General features: G+C 33.2%; 1 protein-coding gene across 3 annotated transcripts in view; it reads left to right on the top strand.

Moving 5' to 3' along the window:
• Positions 1–3,117: 3,117 nt before the first annotated feature.
• Positions 3,118–22,835, top strand: part of LOC106711224 (zinc finger protein rotund) — a 129,423-nt gene continuing 109,705 nt past the window's right edge. For all 3 annotated transcript variants that reach the window (XM_045683636.1, XM_014503496.2, XM_045683637.1), the window contains exon 1: positions 3,118–3,505. In XM_045683636.1, the coding sequence (XP_045539592.1) occupies positions 3,326–3,505 (180 nt within the window). In that variant the 5' untranslated portion in view covers positions 3,118–3,325. The remainder of the gene's footprint in view (positions 3,506–22,835) is intronic.

Below are 22,835 nucleotides of genomic sequence, written 5' to 3' on the forward strand. Positions count from 1 at the left end.
TAACTTAAGTTGTAATGCTAGATAATTATATGTGCTAGGTGTTAAAGTAAGAAATCTATCCATGTTTAGCTTTATCAAGCTTCAAGTCAAAACTAAAAAAAATATCTCCGAGAATATAGAAATCCAAATGTTGATTTATTTGAAATTGTAAAATAATATGAATTTTTCCACGCGACATTAAAAAAAAACTTATTTTGTAGCCTATTCACATATTTTCAGACTGTTCCACATCCATGTCAAATTTCATCGAGATCCGTTGAGCCGTTCTGAAGATACCTTCTTACAAACATCTATTCATACATCCAAATTATCGCATTTATAATATTAGTAAGATTAAGAATTCTAACTATGTTTTAACCCATTTTATTTATCAGCTAGTTGACATGACAACACTGTGCGTGGCCGCACGCGATATCTTTTCTTTATAGACGTTCAAGTCGAAAGAAAAAAAATACAGCTATCAACAAAACTTTAAATCAACGACAAATGTTAAATGATTTATACCGAGTTAGAAACCACTGAATGTGGCAACAACTACCTTTTGTTTGTAGGAATGCTTAAACTGATATCCCTAATGAATATTCCATTTTAAACGGTTGTGCAAAAAGTCGTTTCATTTGTTCACTTTTTTCTAATTCATTTACGTTTGTGATCGAACAAAATAAACACGATAGCGTTTTGTTTCTATTAAAAGTAATAAATAAAAAAAACTATCGATTAAATTAGAAAGTAATATTGAGTTTAAGTTTTGTTACTGACCGGAATTAATTTTCCATTGATATTGATTGTTACTTTTAATCCTTTTAGTACAAATTTAAACGATCTAAGGAAGATGATTGCGATTGAAAAATATGTGTAATTGTTTAAGCTACATACATGTTGGCCGAGGCTTGCCGATTGATGGCGAATACCAACGTATAGACAGTAAATTTGCATTGCTTGCTATCGGTCGCGTCAACAGTTGCGCGCTAAAACATGGGTACTAGCGCCAACGTGTATAGATTTAGCTCAGCTTGTCATGACTACCAGGCGCTTGCGACCACTTGCGGTGTCGGTTTTTCTGCACAAATCAAAGTCGCACGAGCACGCTTGGCCAATGTTTATTTGTGCGCCAGTAGAAGTTAATCACTTATCTAAATTGGCCACTTACATTAACTTGCCAAACGTAAAGTAGTACCTACTTGACTTGTATTAATTTGCCTACACTCACCAAGCCTTGGTCCGCTCATACGGCCAGGTTTAGAGGCCGGTCGAATAATTTGTCCTTCGTTTCATACAAAGTAAGTAAAATAATTTTTACAATGATCTCAACGATCTTTATTTTAGTCGTATATTTATCATCCCTATATCTTGAGAGACAAACGATGATGTTACATTGCAAATGTATAGAGAAATCTTTGCATGTTATTGTGCATGCGTCTTTTACACATTTTATACAATTCATTTTAATCTGTAAAAGTCACTAGATAAGTATGGATAAAAAACATCGTGTTATTATTCCTTCATTATAAAATTAAGCCTTAAATCTATAAATTAACTAGCATTTATTTTTCAATTTGATAGATATTATAACGATAGAGTGGTGCGATGTTTTGATAAATAAATAGTTTAGTAGGTCTACATAATATATTTAATGAACTACGCCTCATAGATTTATGTAAAACAAACTAAGTAACACAATATATAGAAATGTAGGCATCTAAAATTAATGGTCGTCCAATACCAAAATTTACTACGAAATTCCGAGTAGGCGGAGCTTAAAGTGGGCGTGTCTCTGGGGCGTGGTCTACCGGTCATTCAACTCCAGCTGTATGATATGTATGACTATGGTATGCACACATTGCCACCGGTTATGGTGCCTTAGTACCCTGATTTGCAATTCAACGATATAGTTAGTTTGCAAGTTATTTTAACTTGAACTAAGCAATCGGTTTGGTTTTTGGTACATTTGTATTTAAGTGTTCAAACAACTTCAAGTTGTTTTTTGGCAATTTTTCAGATTGTTCCTTTATTACAAACTCTAGCAAAAAGTCATAATTGGAAGGACTCTTTTTAGTTTTTACTTGAATATTGTTTAAGGTGTTCACAATATTAGTCTATTCAGTACCTATTACCCAAGATAACTTCTACTAAGGGATCCCTTCCATTGATGCTGGTAAAAACGCAACGTTAGCTTTGGTGCGGGATTACTATTTCATAGGGAATGATTTCACTAGCGCAGTAACAAAGATGTCATAGTTGCTCGCGATCATAGGCGCTTAACTGGTAGCATAGTGGAAAAAGAGTCTTACTGATACTATTATTTATTTTTTTCAAAATAAATTTCAAACTACCGAAGCGGACTCTCAATTTTTGTCTCAGCTTGTAACATTTATATATTAAAAAAAAAATGTTAGTAGTCGAATTAACATATTTTAGACGATCAGGAAACATCTCAGATCTCTCATTCAGGACGTGCTTGATGTAATTTATTGTAAATAATATTGTAAGCTATCATTATAAACAGATTTACGTGTTAATGTCGGTTTGTTCTTAAGACAAAGTCGTTGTTAAAGAAGCTTACGAAATTAATATTACATTCGTATTGAATTGCGACTTGTTAATAGGTACTTGAAAACCAGAAAAAATATGCCGAAAGCCAAAAATTGTTTAAATATCCAAAATAATTGAAAAAGATTTGTCTTAAAAAACCTTTTAAAACATTGAATTATTAAATCTGATAAAAATTGATTTGATATGAACCAATAAATAGTCGAATTATTAAATGTAAAAAAAAACTAATAGAGGAGTTAAGTTTTTTTTAATTTTGCGTAAATAAGGTCAAAAATACAATTAGTATAACAATTTTTTTTTTTTGTTACAGATGCTGGAGAGGAAATTGCAAAACAAATGGATTTATGTCAAAACTCATTCAATGCACGCAGATACAAATATATTTATGATTAAATGTACTTAGTGCAATAATCTATTTAATTTATATACGATTTAAAATCATTCGTTAAAACGGGTTCAATTTAATTGATGTTTTGGTGCTTATTTATATTAAAAACCTAAATTATTAATTAATTAATTTTTATTTATATCGTGCGAAAATATAGAAAAATAGAAATTACAAATTAAAATTGTTTATAAAGTTTAATTTTAACTAAATGATGTATGAATTGTGAAGAGATTCTAAAAACATATGCACTTTGTGATTAAAATTGGAATACTTAGCGAAGTGATGTACTCGATAGTACAGTCGCGATGAAAAGCCAAAGGTGACAGTGACTAGAATGTGTACAGTCGTGTGTATTGAACATTGTGCATTAGAAATGCGGTATTTATGAGTGATTGTTACGAACAAAGCTGCGGTATGTACACCACGTGGTACAGTCGCGGTGAGAGCGGCATGCACCATCACCAGATGGGGCAGCTGTACCACCACGGACCCCCTATGATAAAGACTGAAGCCGGTGTTAATAGTGACTGCATGATGGCGGTTGACTACGCACCACCTATTAAGGTAAGACTTAAGAATTAATTGCGACAAAAGCTAAAAAAAATATGACTGACTGACCCCTATCAATGATACTTCACTTGGCAAAATTCAGACTATAAGTGACAGTGAAACCAGAATCTAACTAATGTTATAAATGCGAGAAGTTTAGATGGATGCATGGATGGATGTTTTTAAGAAAGTATAACCAGTACCATTCAACGGATCTTGATAAAATTTGGCTCAGATGTAGACCATAGTCTGGAGAAATACGTAGACTTCTTACAAAGTTTTTTTAATTCCGAGCGGATGGAGTTGCGGGTGTCAGCTATTAAATCATATTAACTGTTTGTCCTAGATTATATTTGACCCACTGACAAATACGAATCGAAAAAAAAACCTCATTCCTAAAAAAAAAACGTTGATTTGACTGTCTTTTTCTTTTATCTTGTTTATACATTTGTGGGTGAGTGTACATTGAACAGAAATGTGATAGAAATTATTAACAACATTATACATTAAATTACTACTGAATGTATGTTAGATCATCGGAGATTATCTTCATATTGCTCTTATACTTATAATGATATTATTTTGTGTATTATTTAGCTTATTTAAGAGTGAGGCCTTGTCTTATCTTGTGTTTTGTATGACTATTAGAATGTTGTTAATTTTTCTTATAGTAAGTTGGTGATGGTAAACTACGTGACCGCTGCCCATAGACATAGAGATTTCAGATTTGTTACCTATCCTTAATCGACAGAGGAGAGGTAGCACAGAAAAAAGGTATTTCTATATTTCCCTTTCCTATATGCTTCCAAAAAATTACCTATCTTTTCCATCTGTTCCTTGAAAGAATAAGGCGGGAAAGTGAAGAGGACCAAAATTATACCTTCGGTACGCGCACTTATCAGCCGAAACACGGAATTGCTTCCAATTCTCGCATGTCTTCTGTGTGATGGTGTCATGATCATATTTTATATACGAGTAATTCATTCAATACTTCTTCGGTATTCCTTTATTTTGTGTATCCTGGAAAGTATTTAAAACTAGCTGTCGCCCGCGACTCCGTCAGCGCGGAGTTAAAGAAATATAATAAGTAGCCTATCTGTTCTTTCAGACTATGATCTACATCTATGCCAAATTTCATCGAGATCCATTGAGCCGTTCTGGAGATACCTTCCAATCAAAGTATCCGCAAGCATCAGCAAACATCCATGCATCCTTCTATCCATCCAAACATTCACATTTATTATATATTAGTAAGATATTAGAAGATAGTTATGATGATTACAATGTTAAGTTGTTTCTATGAACAAGATTTTCTTCAATGCAATTTTAAACATGTTTATCAAACTCATCCTTTCACTCATTGAATGGTCATGAATGGACCGGTGTCAGTCACCCAAGTCTAAAGTCAATAGATAACTAGCTGATTATTCACGTAGCCGGAACGTGATAGTTTTTGCTCAACCGCAGGCTGGCGCATGGACCCAATAGGAAGTCAATCAAAAATAAAAGCGTTCCAAAAAGTGCGCCCAGCGCGCGATGCCGTACCATAGATAATCGTGATCATCCGTGCATGGAGGACAAATCGCTCAGAGAGCAGGTTGTTTGTGGTTTTTTATGTGGATTTTATCTGGTAACACCAGAGGCACGGGTGTCTAAACCAAGCTTATAATGAATTTGTATTCATCTGAATAAGATTTGGCGACGAAAATTATAAATTGTAATTTATATTTGATGTAAAGAGTTACATTTCATAAGATATAAAATGATCTCATGACAGATGTAACTCTTTTCCTTGTATAGGACATGTTCGTTCCTATCGAAATGTATTAATATATTTTTGTCTTACAAACCTTTTGCTCCTTTATAAGCGATAAAGTCGCGAACAAATAGTATTAAATAAACTATTGTAGTTATAAAGTGTCCCATTGTGTGTACAATCACGAAGATAATGTTGAAATAGTGTTACGTAGCTCATTGCTGACACCGTTCGTTTCCTAGAACTTGTGCTACTAACTCAATCACTTTATACATTTACAATATAGAAGTTTAAATCTGATATTTCATGGAAAAGAATAGATAAAAAAATAAAATCTTAGAAAGAATAATAAAATCTTGTTTGTCGCCAACTGTACGATATATGTTTGGCCAAACTTATTTCTCATTTAATTATAATTCACTGCTTCATAACGTTTTAAACACGGTTTTTTCTAGCAGCATTAGAGAATGACAATATGTTTTTGTGAAAATGTTTCAGTGGAAACCCATGGTTAAATTAAAACAATCAAATAACATGCATCACGTCTTGAATGGTATCATTCAAGATGCTATCATTTATAATGTAGCGTCAGTCATAGGAATTGACTACGGCTCTCATTCCGGATGTATTCGTGACGACAATTTCGTCACGGTTACGTCTCGTGGTGGATGTCTCACTTCTGCATTGTTTTTGCATATCGCTGATCGCGGTACGTCAAGATTGTATTACGTCATTATTCTATTTGCTGTTACTCTATGTACACTGATATACAAGCCAAAGCAGTGCTTTAGGAGGGCTCGCGAAGATTTCTACTTTGTCATAATTTGTAAAATTTAATAAAAAACTTATGTAGTTTATACTTTAATGTGTTGATTATCAATATGGGATATAGGTGGCGTTAAAAATACAATAAAATTCTATTGAAAAAATTTTAATTTCTAGTTTTTACTATAAACTAGAATTTTTACAACCGATTACACATCTACAAGTGAAATGAATTACTTTTTAAGTAATAGTTTCTTACTAAAGTGTACTACAAAACCGTAAATATTGTCGGATAAGATAGGGGCTCTTTTTCGCTCGTCCTCACTACATACTGGAAATCGGTTCGCAATGTTTTTAATTTTTTTTTAGATATTGTTTATCCATCGTGTTATATATTCTATAGTGATTAGTACATACATTATTATAACGAGACACTATTTGTAAAATCAAGAAGGACGGCAAAACAGTGAGCAAAGCACTAATCTTTGTGACAAGCGCCATTGTATCGTCTTGGACGAAATTTGTAGTATAATTTAAGTAGCGCCCCCTATCGGGCGTAAAGTACAAAAATCTCACTACTACTAATTTTGACATAATTGACGATAGCGATACGAAGGCGCTTATCGCAAATATTCGTGCTAGACCCACAGTACTCTTGTAATTTCTAAATTTGTATGTGTGTAAATTTATAGGATATGGATATTGAAAAAGCAATAAATTAGATATCCCAGCACCATACTTATACAAAAAATTATATATCTTAATCTATATATGGGCTAAATAGCGAAACATAAAAAACATTTGCTTTTCTTGAAGATAAAAAAAAAAAATCTTTTTTTTAATATTTTTTCCTCAAAGGAGGTTAAGCACAATTAGTTTGGATGTCACAATTTGGCAACTCCGCACAATTTCACCGCACATCGGGAGAAAGCAAAATAATCCTGAGAATCATTCAGGACGTTTGTCTTGACGTCTTCATTACGCTCGTATTGAATAACGTGGTAACTGTATTTTTTTATATCGTATATTTATTATCAATCTAGATCTTGTGTTGTTACATATTTAATCAAATAATACCAAATGTTGTAACACTCATGTGCTTCTTGAATACTTAATATCTTAAATTTGTTTTTCCCTTTTTGTCCACAGGCCATTCAAAAGGTTTCGTACATTTGTTTGACTAAAGAACACTGCTGACATATTATCCAAGATTATACCTTTTTCATCAATTAAATAATAAAAACAATGGATTTAATTATTGTATTTTTTAATAAAAAAATTTATCTAGGATTCTGCTATTTTACGATGTACCCAGTTTTGCGGTAACCCAGTAACCACCCTAGTGTGTGCAGGCGTTTGATTAATGACGTCACAGCCCCGGGTTGTCGTTACCCGCCACGGCACCGATCATTTTCCCCGGATCATGATCCTCCGGGATAAATCGTCTAGCGGAATTGCTTTTGTTATCGTCTCTAATTTATATATTAATTAGTTATAATCAAATCTCCATAAGGACTCTAAAAGTGACACATTAGAATTTTATGTAAAGTCGAAATCTTCACTACTTATTATAATTATTAGTGAACACAATGGACCACCACCATTAATAAACTAAGATAGTGTTTCAAATACATTTAAGCTTAAATTTTACATCAACTCTTTTATACCGTAACTCTAGCGCCCGGCGAAGATTTTGACAAATCATGTCAAAAATTGATTGACATGATTTGTTAAAATCCGCGCCGAGCGCATTGAAACATTACTCGTATCATGCGTACGCTTGTGAAATGCGATCTTTACCAATAAATAATGAAGTATTTCTTTATCTTTGGGTATAATTTTTTCTTGGCGGAGACAAACGATTTGTGTTCGATTAGGAAATCTTTCGTCTGTTTGTTATTGTAGATAGAAAATATCTAATACCGGTAGGCAACGCAAACTATTTTATTACAGACGACTATCAACGGTTGACCACTTAACATCTTATGATCCGCTTGTTTGCAAATTTTAAGCAGCATATTAATTTCCAAGCTATTAAATGCCGCTAGTTTTGTCAACTTGATCTTCTAGACATACAAAAAAGTCGTTTTAGTTACACTCAAGAACGGTTGAATAGATTTAGCTGAAAATTTTGTGGGGAGGTTAGAACCAGGAGATGATCATACATTTTATTCCATTTCTTTTTATTGTTTCTATCGGACGTAGTCGCGTGCAATAATAGTTTATCATAAATATCAATATATTTAGCAATTCAAATAGCTACTTTACTTATTAACGTCAACCGCATGCCACGGTTCGCCCTCCCGTTGTTCCCGCACCTCCCGTTTAAGACTCCACCACACAGTCACATCTCAGACAATTAATTTAAAAGACAAACCCTGTTCTTTCAACCGCACTCCTCCATCATTAATATGTGAAACTTCTTTGGGTTGCTATGTCGCTGTCATTCCTCAAGTGATAAATTTACTTGCTTCCTTAGAAAATTTTGATAAAAATCCTGTCACTTGTTAGAAGAAAAATAATGCAATGATAAAAAACTCTCAAGTTTGGTGATTTTGTAACCAAAAGATGTACTTAAAACTACAGTAATACACAGGCACTTTAAACGTTAGTTTCGGAGTCTAAAATCTCTGTATAAAACGTATCGTCGTCCCTGTAATTTTGTTCGACAAAACAGGGATAAAAACATGTTTTAAACGGGGATTTTGGTCTCGGAAACCCAATGTTAGTACATAATGCAGCAAAGTTTTTTTTTATTACAAGCATTTATGTCATATGTATAAACAGCGTTGAGTTGCAGGCAAATTTTAGTTGCCAAAAGTAAGTGTCGGTAATTATTATGTCTTCGGCCAGGGACGGGGAACCAATCCCCCTACGTCACCTACATATTTCGTCAATTCAACTTTCTTTATAAGAAAATAGTAGGAAGGGAAAGAGGGATAAGGCTTCCGGCACGCACACTCATCAGACGAAACGCCTATCTTCTGTGTGGTCGTGCCATTTTACTGGACGAGCAGACCAATTCGTGCAACAGATTTGTTATTGCTGGCGTCTACCACTGTAAGATGTGTTGTAGTAGATGTTTGAGTATAAAACAGTGAGATATTTATTTAGAGTATGGGCATAATTGGAGTATATTTAATGAACAAATATTGTCATTATGTAGAAAAAATAACTATGAAGTGAGCAAGTTTTATTCATATTTGGAGTATAATCCTTCAAATCCAATAATATTATCATACATAATTAAATGTAGAGTATGTCACCAACTCGAATAAATGTCAGTAATCGTGTCATACTAAAGAATTGCCATGTAAATAATTAATCGGATAATAAATCCTAATTTATCAAACGACAAAAAGCAAATCGTAAACCAACTAAGTTTTTTTGCCAAACAACGGCCGTGCATTTTCCGAATCACGGATACAGATATGGTAAATTATTGTATCTATGTATTTGTAGCTTGGAATTAATTTCATTGACTATTTCTAGAAATAAATGAATGAAATAGTCTTTAACTTTTAAGTATTCAGGTCTTAGATAAAACGATCATTGTTTGAATAACTAACAGACTTTAGTACTTTTAAAGTTATTTAAAAATTTAAGTATTATAAACTAGCAAAGAACTTTTTGATTTGCTTTCTTTTTAAAACAGATTACTACGAGTATTCATGTGAGTGATGTATGTGGATGAGGCATTAGAGGTGGTGACCGCGCCAAATTAAATGCGGAAATATCTACCTACCCTTCCTAGTCACTGGCATTACTACGCCCGCTACTCCATCCGCGTCGAATTAAAAAAAATAGCCTTTGTATTCTTCCAAACTTTGTACTAACATCTATGCCATATTTCATTGAAATCGCTTGAACCGTTCTGGGGATACCTTCTTACAAACATCCGTCCATCCATTCATCTAAATCTAAAGTTTCGGATTTATAATATTAGTATTTAAACCTTAATACCTAGTTGACATCTTCTTCATCTTCCTTTTGATTTGAGAATTGAGCTCCGAGCTATTTTAACTACGGAACATTTGGGAAGTGAATGATTTGATTCTAGGTTTAATTATTTTGGGCGCTAAAATTTGAAATTCTCTTCTTGCGTTCCTCGTTAATATCTCGTTGTAACTTACGTAATAATCTTGTGTCGAATTTTTCCCCTGGAACTTTTTAGTACCTCGTTAGTATTTTTTTAATTAAAATATGTACCTTCTTTCATGGACCCCATAGGAAGACTTGGTGAAGCCCCAGCGTTTGAGAGACTGTACCATACCATATACTAGATCATGTATTTATCTTCGTTTTAAACAAAAAGGCTTCCTAATGTCATAAATGTTTGTTAGAAGGTATCAGATGTAGAATCTGTGGCAAATTTCATAGTCTGGAAGAACACATAGGCTACTTACTTATGTTTTATTTAATACCGCACGGACGGAGTCGCGGGTTACAGCTAGTGGTGAATAAAACCGCAAACTTTGTATTACGGAGCGGGAATATAGCAGTGGTGTGGAATTATGAATTATTCAAGACTTCAACCAATTATAAACCGAGTGTGTGATTATATCTTGATAATAATTATAATTATAAATCAATAATTTACGATTAATTCACGATAATAAATCATGATTTTCAATTACTAAAATCTAAACTCTTTGGTGTATTGGCTTTTTGCTTGGTTAATTACACGGAAATAAATATATGTATAAGACTAATGGCTTTACTAAGATTCTTTACGTGGTCACAAAAAGACTTCACTGGTGACCACTATAATAGTGAATAGTGAACTTTACTCTATTTCACTTTAGTACAGAAAAACACTAAACAGTTGCTATATAAGTTCCGACGTGATATTTTTTTTATATGAAAAGGTGGCAAACGAGCAAACGGTCACCTGCATCACCGAAATAGTGAGGCGACTGTTGCCTACCTTTAATCAACGGATGTGGGGACGCACAGAAAGAGGACATCTCCCCTTCCCATGCGTCCCCTCTTCCGCCAAATCCACTTCCCCTTTTCATCCTCTCCTAATAAGATAAGATTGGGAAGGGGAAGAGGACTAAAATTAGGCCTCTGGCACCAAACTCATCAGACTGTACGAGGAATTACTTCCACTTCAAGCCTGTCTTCTGTGTGGTCGTGGTATTTTATTGGGAGAGCCGACCAATTCGTGCAACAAATGTTGTTGTCGCGAACGCACGCGACTAGTTCGGTAAAAAACTAAGTCTAAGCGATTATACTATTTGCATTAATATTTTAAGTACTGTTTATATACGATGTTACTGTGTCACTGCGGTGAGTTGTTTGTTGATATTTGTCAGAGAAATTCAGACCGTGTGGATAGGGATGACTGTAAGGTGTGTTGGAGGCCATTCGCGGGGTTCAAGATCCTTGCTTAAGGATGTTCATCTTACATAATTTTCGAAGGGGTACTTAGGTGCCTCGATTCAGTGACAGGTGTAGTCCGATTCAGAGTAATGATCGACAGGGTAATAAGGTACTTCGATTCAGTATCAATGAGACAGTAAAATACGTGTGCACATGCGTGTGAAGTAACAGAGGTGTAGTTCACGACAGTTGATGTTGCTGGCGTCTACCACTATTAAAAAATAATATTTGCTATTATTAAATATTCGGTAATAACCACAATATATCTTTTTGTCAGTTAACAAATGACGGCGATTTGCTTTTCAAAATTTAGTTTGTAATCTGATAATCATAATTATCAAAATAGAAATGTGGGAAAATTTTACAAATTAGTTTTCCATCATGTTTTTTCAAAGTCACTAACATTTATGATGTCATTTTTATTAGTGATTTTTATAATTCCACTTTCGGACTCAACATTTTATTTAGTTAAAACTTCTTAGTATAAATTTCAAGCAAAAACCCAACCACCATTTCCAGATGCCGTGTACCGCCTTTTGCGGCAGGGGACAAAAAGTATTAGATTAATTAGTGGATTCCTGTCACAACTAACACCAATTAAAAATTTTATTAAGTTATTCTTGTTGACGCGTTATCTCGTGTTATTGATATTTACACGATGCGTGCTAGGAATTAGTAAAATTGTATTTTATGATATGTCGTTAATGTTGATTAAAATTTTCTATAAATTCAAATAAGAATAGCCACGACACAAAGTAAATTGAAAGACATAGAATAGACATAGACATAGAAGACTATATCAAATTTAATTACTAGTAAAATTATTTCTATTCATCATCATCAGCCCACTATATGTGCAGTCAGTTGTATTTCTTTGGTAGGTAAATATAGATAGAAAATGGATAATTCTCTAAGATCGTTGTAAAAGACAACCACAGGATTATAGACTGCTTATGATTAAAAATTATACTCATCTTATATATGACGTCGAGGGGCTCGGAGCCTTTAATCGTAGTTAGGGATGACCATATTATAGTCAACCACGCTGGCTCAGTGTGGGTTGACTTCACACATATCTTTGAATGTCTTCGCAGACATGTATAGGATGACACTACTCCTACTATTTGATTTCGGTTGTTTTCGAATAATAAAATTTACTACATTTCAATGGTCTTTAGACATCACAAAAAATTGTGCTAAGTTTGAACAGTTAACGGCATTGTTAGTAATTTTGATTAAAGTTGCTGGCGTTTTAATAAAAAACTAAAAGTTGTTTTATTTTTTGGTCACTTTTTTATAAAATGGCCGAATGAAGTACGGTTCTTTTTTTATCTTTCAGTAGTTTAACACCTTTTATGAAGTGTAATGATGTTTATTTTACATTTTTATTTAGTTTTAACTTTACAGTTGGATGGAAATTGTACATTTAGGATAAAAATAATGAAATACCATTTAAAAATCACAAAATTACGTATAGCCCTAGTTAAATCAAGTAAAGTATTTTATTTGTATTAGGTAGGGTGAATTAGACTTGACAAAAATATAAAAGTAATACGTAGTAATAAATAAATCTTCATTGAAATAAGAGATTTTTAAAATCGGGTCGACTTTACCACTTCTCAATTGAACTCTGGTTACTGGAACAATGGAAGTAGGGAGTACATTTAACGGATAATTGATGTAAGCTTAGTTATAGATTAATTTTAATATTTTTACTACTTTTTTTTGCTTAGATACTGATAAATATTTTGGAAAAATTGATACAATAGATATCTTGATTCTTCGGACAAAGTTGCGTGAATACGCTAGTTGAAAACATAGATGCGTCAAGGCGTGGCACACATCGAGCGCAGGCCGCAAAAAAAACGAAGAAGCGATTTTTCACTGTCTTCAATGACACCCCAGCAACCCCCTATAGCTGTCTCCGACGTTTGTTTTGATATAGAGGTCAACGTACGAGATAAAGCATCAAATCAAAGCGGACAAAATTATCCAGTGCAGTTTGTGTTTATATTTATCCCTGTACAGCTTTCTATAATTACTACACAAAATGTTTTAAATTAAATATTAATTACGTTGTCAGAGACAGATTGTATCAAAAAATATAATTTTTCATTTTATTGATTCATTTGAAATGTTGAATTTTGATATGTTTGATTTTTAATTTTTCCTGGCGGTCAATCATTTCGTTCTCTACTTTGTACACAAGGCAAAGTACAGCTTCGAAATTGATTTCGTATCCTTGTATCGCAAATATCGCGTTGCGCGCGCTCTATACATTCAACGTTAAATAATCGACGCAAGTTGTCTATTCGGTCAGAAGGTACAAGCATAGCGTCTACATGTCAACTTATTTCCTCCGCCATCTTGAAAATCAGTGCGACTTTCTTACGACGATTTTGACAATAAGGTTGCGAGCGAGTAGTTTTGACGACGAAAGAACAAAATGTATGCGACGTGTGCCTGTCTATGAACCTCTATAAAATCATTGGGTTTTAAAGATTTACGTAGGAAATAAAACGTCATACTCTAAATGGTTCTTTATTTTTATTTTTTTGCGGTTTATGAGTTTTTATGTGAATATCTGTGTGTTGTGATAGGTTATACGTATTACGTGTGTTTTGAAAAAACCTTTAAAGTACGACAGCATACTTCTACTTTAATTTCTGTTTTATGGGAACTAAATCTATCATTATAAATGTTAACATGTATTTCACAAGCGATAGTTACTTATATCGTATACTTTCTAAAATGATTTTCTTAATAAGATTAATGTTTGCGTAAATCTTCCGTCATGTTGGGAAACTAGAAAAGCTTGAGATTAATTGCAAATGCAATAAGTCGCGGCCAGTCATTTTAGATTTTTTTTTATATTATAAGGTGTTAAACGAGCAAGCGGCCACATGAATTCGCCGAAATGGCGAAGCGACCGCTGCTCATAGACATTCGCAATTGCGGATGCGTTGCCTATCCATAATCTACGAAGGAGGAAACGCACAAAAAGAGAATATTTAACTTTCCAATGCATCTTCTCCTCCATCAAATCCACCAATCAATTTACACTGACGTTTGTTATGAAATTTTTACTCTTACTGCTACAGTTTTTAGATGTGTACTAAAACACTTAGGAACGTCCTTGGTGACCATTTCACATCACTGAATGTAGAGGCTAGAAATCTTAGTTAAAATAATGTACTAACTTTTATCAAGCTGTTTACAAATCTCATATCATAATTATCCTTCGAAGCACATGCACAAAACATATTGTTGGAACGAAGTTCCTTATCGCGCGTTGTGAAAGGGGGCTAGACGGAAAAAATTCTTACGAAAAGTTGTCACGACACTTTTTGCTATATCACCATGGCAACGACGTGATAATATATAACGAAAATTCATAGAAATAAAATGTACTTCTTGTGAAGACTTAAGTTTTTTATGCATAGAATAAACATTGGTTCCTTCACTAATTAATTGAAAGGAACTTTGTTCCATCCGGGTGTCCCTTGACACCTCTCAAGTTTTTTTTTTGGCGATGGAATCTCACGTTACGAAGACACGAATCTAGAATAAGCCTATGCCTAGAACGCTATCTATTGAGCTTAATCTACACTTTTTACACTACCAAAGGATAACAAACAAGATAAGGTATTTTTTTATTTATTGATTTCAAAAATAAAATAAACACTTTCATGAAAATATCGCAATGCAATAATGTTTACGTAATCAACTATACAATACGTTTAATATTGTAAGCATAGCTTCAGTATTCCAGTACTGCCATCTACTGATGGAGTTTTAAAGCATTTTTTCAGATAGTACTTTTCAGGTCTGACTCGCTACAGGAGTAATTGTAAGAGGGCGTAAGTTTTCTGTATATAAAATAAATACTTCGATTAATATTTGGTTTATATTTTTGTTAATAGCAAATTAAATCAATTTTCTGAAATGTAATATTAAACATTTTAAAGTTTTTCGAATATTCCATTTTATAAAAATCTATATATAATATTTAAATATCATAACTATTAACTAAATATTATATAACTAAATATTAAATGTAATAAATAAGTGTTCAATTTTAATTTATTACATCAATTTATTTGTTTATTTCTCTTATTTCTTACATACACTGTGATTACTTGATGGGGTGACCAGAGAATCAGTTCGAGAGCGAATTTAACCTTAAAAATAAAACAATTAGATTAATTATAACACTTCATTTGTTTAATAAGTTATTATGAATGTCGTATTGAAGAAATTAAAATGTGTTGTCGACCTTTTATGCACTCTTATCACATAAAATTTATACAAAACTTAACTTCCATAACACAATTAATATTAGCTGGATATAATCAAATAATAACAAAACACGATAAAATTATTACAGTAGTTAATTAGTTTTTTTTTACAAAATTTCACTCTAAATTATATCTTTATCGGTATATTTGACTTAAAAACGTTTGAAGTCGATTCACAAATATAAATCCAGATCTTCATTTGCCTCGTTTTAGTAGTTTTAATGCTTTCTTACACAATTAACAAACGTCTGGTCAGGTTAGGAAACAATTTTATTGAACACAGCTATCCCAGCGCCGAACTGATCTCGGCAGAACTGGGTACTAATTACGTGATAATCCTACTACTGAAAGATGCTACTTGAAATATAAAAACTGGCTGTTAGATATGTTTCTATTTAATTTATACGGGTTATATGACTTAACCCTTTACTGCGCATGCCCTCATACATAAGTAGGTGAAGGGAAAAAAACACAAATTTATACCGGGTAAATTTTAAACCTATACTTTTTTTTCACTCCAGCATTTTTATGTCGATCCTTTGTGTGTGTGCGTCGTGCCAGTTTTAATTACGTATCGACTTAATTTGCCACCGACCCTCGCTCCTCTAGGGTATGTTTTCGGACAGTTTTCTGTTAAAAATATGACGATTTCGTGTTAGTTTTACGAATGTGTTGTTTATTTGTGGCTAGTGTGAAAAACGGTTGTGTTGCACTTCGTATGTTAAGTTTTGGAGGGAAAATTTTCTCGAAGTTTTGTGTGGAGATATGTCTTTTAATTTTTGTTTGTTTTATAAATCAAGATGTAAGATGTGATTAAGGTAAGTGATGGGTTAAATATATTTTTAATTGAATATGAAAAAATAATACCTTTATTTTCACATGCTTTTGATTTATTTAAAATATATTGAAAAGAAACATGTGACATCCACCTGTTGCGTTTTGATATGATGTGGAGGTATACAAAGTTACCATAGCTTACATGTTTATGACATCAAAAGAGTAGGTAACAAGCATATTTTTGCCTATAATTTATTAAAAAAAATATATTTCTTTTAGAAATATCATACTTTGGCGTGTTAATATTAATAAATAAAGAACGTAATTTAATTCATAAATTCATATTTGCAAAATAGGAAAAAAAAGTAATGCTCTTTTATGTTGAGAAAAAGCAATGAAAAGCTGAGAGTTTGGTCTAGGTAGGCTGAAATTAGTGCGTATATTTACGAACTAGATGGCGTTGAAATCTATTTTTATTTCCATATTAAAATATCCTAATATAATGCGACATGCAAAAAACAACGTTTGTTTTTATTTCTAGTATTTATAATTGATTATACTCTATTAATCTAAAAACGTAGGTTTCTTCTAGGCATATCTTTAAATATGATAAGACTAGCTTGAGTACTGCAAAGGCACCCGAGAGATGGCAGACTAACTTTTACGAATACGCTTTTATGAACAGACACCTTGCGTAATTATAAAGAACCATTTCTCCTTCAATTTATGTGAGGGTTGTTCAACTGTTTCAAATGTTAGGTACTGACTCGAATCTCCGCTAGTAGTAAAGACACCTTAAGAAGAAGAATGTACTATTTATAATAGTTCTGAAGTTAATGCTCTATTCATGAATCTATAACCAGAACAATAAGATTTGTGTTGCTGGTCTTGTACTTTTTTTTGCTGAATAATATTACCTACGAACTTAAAGTCGTTAAGTGATTACTTAAGCTGAACCTTTGTGTACAAATCTCTTAGTAAATCTACATTAAGAAACGGCTTAAACTGTGCAGAAGTATTTGTTTGGAAGCATAGGTAAAGATGGACAATTCTCGTAAGACCGTTTGTCAAAGCAACTGTTTATGCAAAAACCTTTGTAACATAGACTGTCTACGATTAAAATGGTGTGATAAAAATTATAGTCGTCATCTCATATACGTCCCCACTGAGAATATCGGAGCCTGCCTAAGTTAAGAGTGATTAGGCCATAGTCAAATGCTGGCTCAGAGCAGTTTGACTTCACTCATTTCTTAGCCGATATCTACAGGTTCCACTACGATGTTTTCCTTCAGTGTAAGAACGTCTAATAAATGTACATATGAAATTCGAAAACAACATCGGTAGGCTGGGATCGCACCACCGACGCTCTAAACTTATAGTATTTTTTCGTAATAACGTGTTACTAATATAAAATTAATAAGATTCAAGTATGATATTTGTTTACCTAATTTTTCTTCACATATCGGTATCCCACGAAGTTTCGAGTTATTTATTGGCAATATAATGAACTGGCAATTTCGCAATGCCATAAATGGTTCGTTTCGTACCCAACAGTGTATTTTATGCGCACACGCCCATGATTGTAAAAATCTTTTGCATTTTAAGGTTTAACAGGCATTTAGATGTAGACCGAAGTAATGTGCTACAAATGTATTTCGAGTGTAAACAAGTATGAAAAATGTTTAAAAAAAAGACAGAAAGATTGTCTTTTAATTAAATTGTGATCAAGCACTAGTTAACTAATCAAAAACTTTTTATTTCGTAGCTTAACAGCTTGCAAAGAATACAAAAATTAAGCCGTACATTTAAAAAATCGGATAAGTTTAGGTAGCGGCTGCAGGGGAACGGAGAAACAGAAATAACTTCTAGGTCTAGACGTGATGCAGAATGCTTCTAAAAGCATTTACAGTGCTGACCGGTAATTTTCTTGAGAGTCACAAAACATTTGGACGACAAAAGACGTATTTTTTAACATATTGTAACAAGTACTGGTAATGATTCAAAAAAAGTTTTTTACTGTAGAATTTGCGAGTTTCCATGTACGAACTCACATCTAGACAGACGATGAATTAAATAAAAAATGAACAATTTAATATATGTCAGGTCTATTTATCGCATAAGCATTGTCATCTTGAACAATCCCAGTCGTAAACGCATCAAACTATCATATCCGCAAGTCCAGCGGTGGGCGTCACGGGCGTGGCTCGCCTTTACAATTTAAACAAACAACTTTCCGAACTGTTGCTGACTGTTGGCTTTGTGACTCAAGGGTCATAAGTCACGCGTCCCGATTGACTTTAAGGCACATACATTGTAATACTCGGGCTGGGTTATTGGCGTAAATGAAAAAGTATTAAATTCACGCTGTTCCTGCCTCTTTTTAGCTTCATATCTTGCTAATATTAAAAACTAGCTGTCGCCCGAGACTCCGTCCGCGCGGTGTTAAAAAAAAAAAGTTAATTAGTAGCCTGTGTCTTCTTCCAGACTATGTTCCATGCTAAATTTAACCCAGATGAGCTCTTCAAGATATACCTTCTTACAATCATCCATCCATCGAAACATTCACACTAATATGAGTAAAATGTGGAAGATCAGATGGAGGGATGGACGTTTATTGTTATTATATGTATCTCAGAATTATGTATTTATCCGATGGTAGACAGATTGATTTGGAGGACGGAAACCTGGTGCACCGACCCTACGTAAGTGGGACAAGGTCAAGGAGATGATGATGATGTATCTCCAGAACAGCTAAACAGATCTAGCTGAAATTTGGCATTGATGCAGTAAATAGTCTGGAAGAACACATAGGCTGCTAAGTTTTTTTTTAAATTTCGCGCGAACTAAGTCGCAGGTAAAAGCTAGAAAATCCATAAATCTACCTCATAAAGAGAAAATATTACATACTAGCTGTCGCCCGCGACTCCGTCTGTGCGAATTAATAAAAATCATAAAAAGTAGCCTATGAGTTCTTCCAGACTATGATCTACATCTATACCAAATTTCATAGAAATCCGATGAGCGGTTCTGGAGATACCTTCAAACAAACATACATCCATCCATCAATCCATTAAAACATTCGTATTTCTAATATTAGTAAGAAGTAAGAAGGACGTCTCTCTCTGTGTCGGTCCCTCATTTCTGAGGATCGTGGTCAGCATGTGCAGGGTCACATCTGGAGCGGATGATATGCCTCCACCGGCTCCTGTCCAGCGCGTCTCTCACGACGGTATAAAATTTTGTAAGAAGGACGTAAGGACAACGATATGTTAGTCTCAGAAACCCACTATAAGCGTAATCCTTACATCATAAAACAAATGAAACTAGTATGTGGGAATGATTAGTATGAGCGTTAATTAGATATCGTGATTGAACGAAATCAAATCCTTTCTTAGTATTAAATCAATGAGCCGAGTAAAATTTATCACCGCCGGTTGTAATTTACGAGCCAGATCGATTTGTTCATTACGATTCATCAAACGAGTTATGAACTCGAAATGCATCTTAAATTATTCTGATAGTTAACCTTAATATCTATATATATAAAAGAAAGTTGTGTTAGTTACACCATTTATAACTCAAGAACGGCTGAATCGATTTGACTGAAAATTGGTGGGCAGGTAGCTTAGAACCAGGAATAGGACATAGGATAATTTTTACCCCGTTTTCTATTTTTTATTCCGCGCGGACGGAGTCGCGGGTAAAAGCTAGTAAGATATATACATTAGTCATTATAGAGTAAATAAATTTAGCAAATACACTTATATTAACAGCACATTAGAATAGGTAGAGATTTTAGCTTTTTCTTAAGCGAGTTAAATTTGTGTTTGTACCTATATAACAGCCAAAAGTTGAAACATTTTCTTAGTGGCAAAATTACAGTTGGTACCTACAAGAGTTTTTCACATACAAGTTGAGCTTTCTTGGGAATATGGTAAATAGAATTCCAAAGGACCTCAATGTCAATGTCAAAACTAAATATAAATCTTATTAAAGTAACGAACCATTTAAGGTTAATATTAGTTACATTACAAAACAAGCGTTCTAATAGTACGCGAGTTGATTAAGGCATTGTAATGTTTAAGTTGAGCGTTGCTACTCGTGTAAAGACATCATTCAACTAGCGGAAAAACAAATAAACCTAATAAAGATCCGCCGACAACAAATTAGATATATAAAAGAAGCGACTTAATGATACCGAAATTCGTTCCGCCGCCGATACGCGGCAGCTTCCGCCCGGGATTTTGAATTTCGAATCTTTCTTTTTTTATTTGTATCTTCTCGTATCGGGCGCAACTTATACTTTTTTCTCTTCAGCCAGTAATGGTTTTTGTGTTTTGTAAGTTGTTTTTTTTTTTTTGTTATTATTTCCATCCAACGTTATTGTTTTCGGAACTTATGAGAGTTAATGATGATTGTTCGGCGTAATACGGTGCACGAATAATGAATTGGCCGATGTTTTGCTCGGTGGCGGCGTCGATTCGTAGCGAATCTTTTTTTCTCTTACTTTATCCTCGGAAGAATTAGGAGAACGAAAGTGAAATGGACTGAGTTTGGGAAGATTGTAGAAAATTTGATTGAGATAGGTTTTTTATTTAGAAAAAATTTCGACCTTTTTAAAGACTGTTTAATTTTTAGACGTTTTTAATTAGTTTGTAAATTGAATTTGATCCACTTTCCGGTTACCGATTGAGCTGAAATTTTGCATACCTGTGTACCTATATCGCGTGATGATACATGACATGGTAATAATATGATTTTTAGCTAGAAGGTGGACATAGGAACTTCACAATGAAAGAACACAAACTCATCGAATTACTCGTTTGAGTCGTCTTGACGATTAGTTCATCTTTTTTTTTAATTTTCAGTTCTTTTAACTACCAAGAATATGACAAAAGCGTTTCCTTTTAATAAGGGTAATTTTCATTGCACATTCTGTTAAATTGTTTTAAATAATCATGCATATTTTTATAAACATTTTAGGAACAATTCCTGCCAATTTTTAAATGAAACGAAACATTTTAAGTGGCCTGCACTTAAAATGTTCTTTATGTGAAAAGTTATCTTTCAATGCTTATAATTTTCAGGAAAGTGGTCTTTTTCTCGGTCCTATCGTTTGAATTTTTGTCTAACCGTGGGTTCCTGAGACCAAAATCTCGGTTTAAAACATATTGCTATCTATGTTTTGTCAAAGATAACTACAGGGATTACGATATGTTTTATACAAAGATTTTGGTCTCAAAAAATCACAGGAAGTGAACAACGATATAGTAGAATAACTAGAGAATAGATAGAAAGATAAGGTAGATTTAGTATGGAAATATATACTTAGGGTTTGCTTAAATAAACAAGACAGCATAACTCGATTGGAAATCAGGGAGCAGTCAAATCAAAGTTTTTTTTTAAGTGGCCACTGTTTGATTGCCAGCCAGCGTAACGACCATCCGACCATCCGGTCGCCAACGAGATTGTGGTTACCACTAACGATATTGCTTTAAGATGATCAGATAGAAATTATATTGCTTATACTTTTGGTAATCTCCTGTTTCTAATAACTTTATATCTAACTGTCTCAGAGTCGTAAAATGGGCAATATTTACACTAAAAGACTGCCATAGTGTAGATTTCTTATATAAATGGACACAAATAGTACAGATTAAAATCTACTATATATATATATATATAGTCTATATCTACCGTAATCTACTATATATATATATATATATATATATATATATATATATATATAGTAGATTACGATACGATACGATAGACTACGGTCTAAAGTAATGTCAATTTTCATACAATTATCTCAAGTACCTATTTGAAGAAATAAACTAAGTTACCTTGAGTTTTCATTGCGGAAAAACATAAACAAAAAATTTTGCTATCACTTTAAATTATATTTATAATTTTGAAAATTCTACCAGTTTTAAATGTCGAATGATAAAGTCAATGGCCGAAAGTTTAACTAAATGAGGAAGTTAGTTTAATATTCAGCAGTCATTAAATACATTGTAGTGTGTACAGGATGTTACCGATCATTGTAAAAACATTTCAGAGAAGCTTTGCCGATTATAATTTGTAATCGATTTTTACGCCACTACACACGTCCAATACAAGCATGGGTTTCCACTGTAATACAACATATTGTTATCTCAGCTCTTTCAAGGGAAGAGTAAGATTACATTATTATATTCTGTGTTAATTCTTTTAGTCATCTTGAGTATTAAATAAGCTGTTTTAATATTAGCTAAACTTGGTCGACTCAAAAAAAATAGTCTTTAGGTCTTTTTTTATATAAGATAGTAAAGAACACATCGGGTTATTTAATTTTAGGTGCTTCTTTGGCAAATTAAATGTG

Source organism: Papilio machaon, chromosome 23, assembly GCF_912999745.1.
Source record: "Papilio machaon chromosome 23, ilPapMach1.1, whole genome shotgun sequence".
Taxonomy (NCBI): Eukaryota; Metazoa; Arthropoda; class Insecta; order Lepidoptera; family Papilionidae; genus Papilio; species Papilio machaon.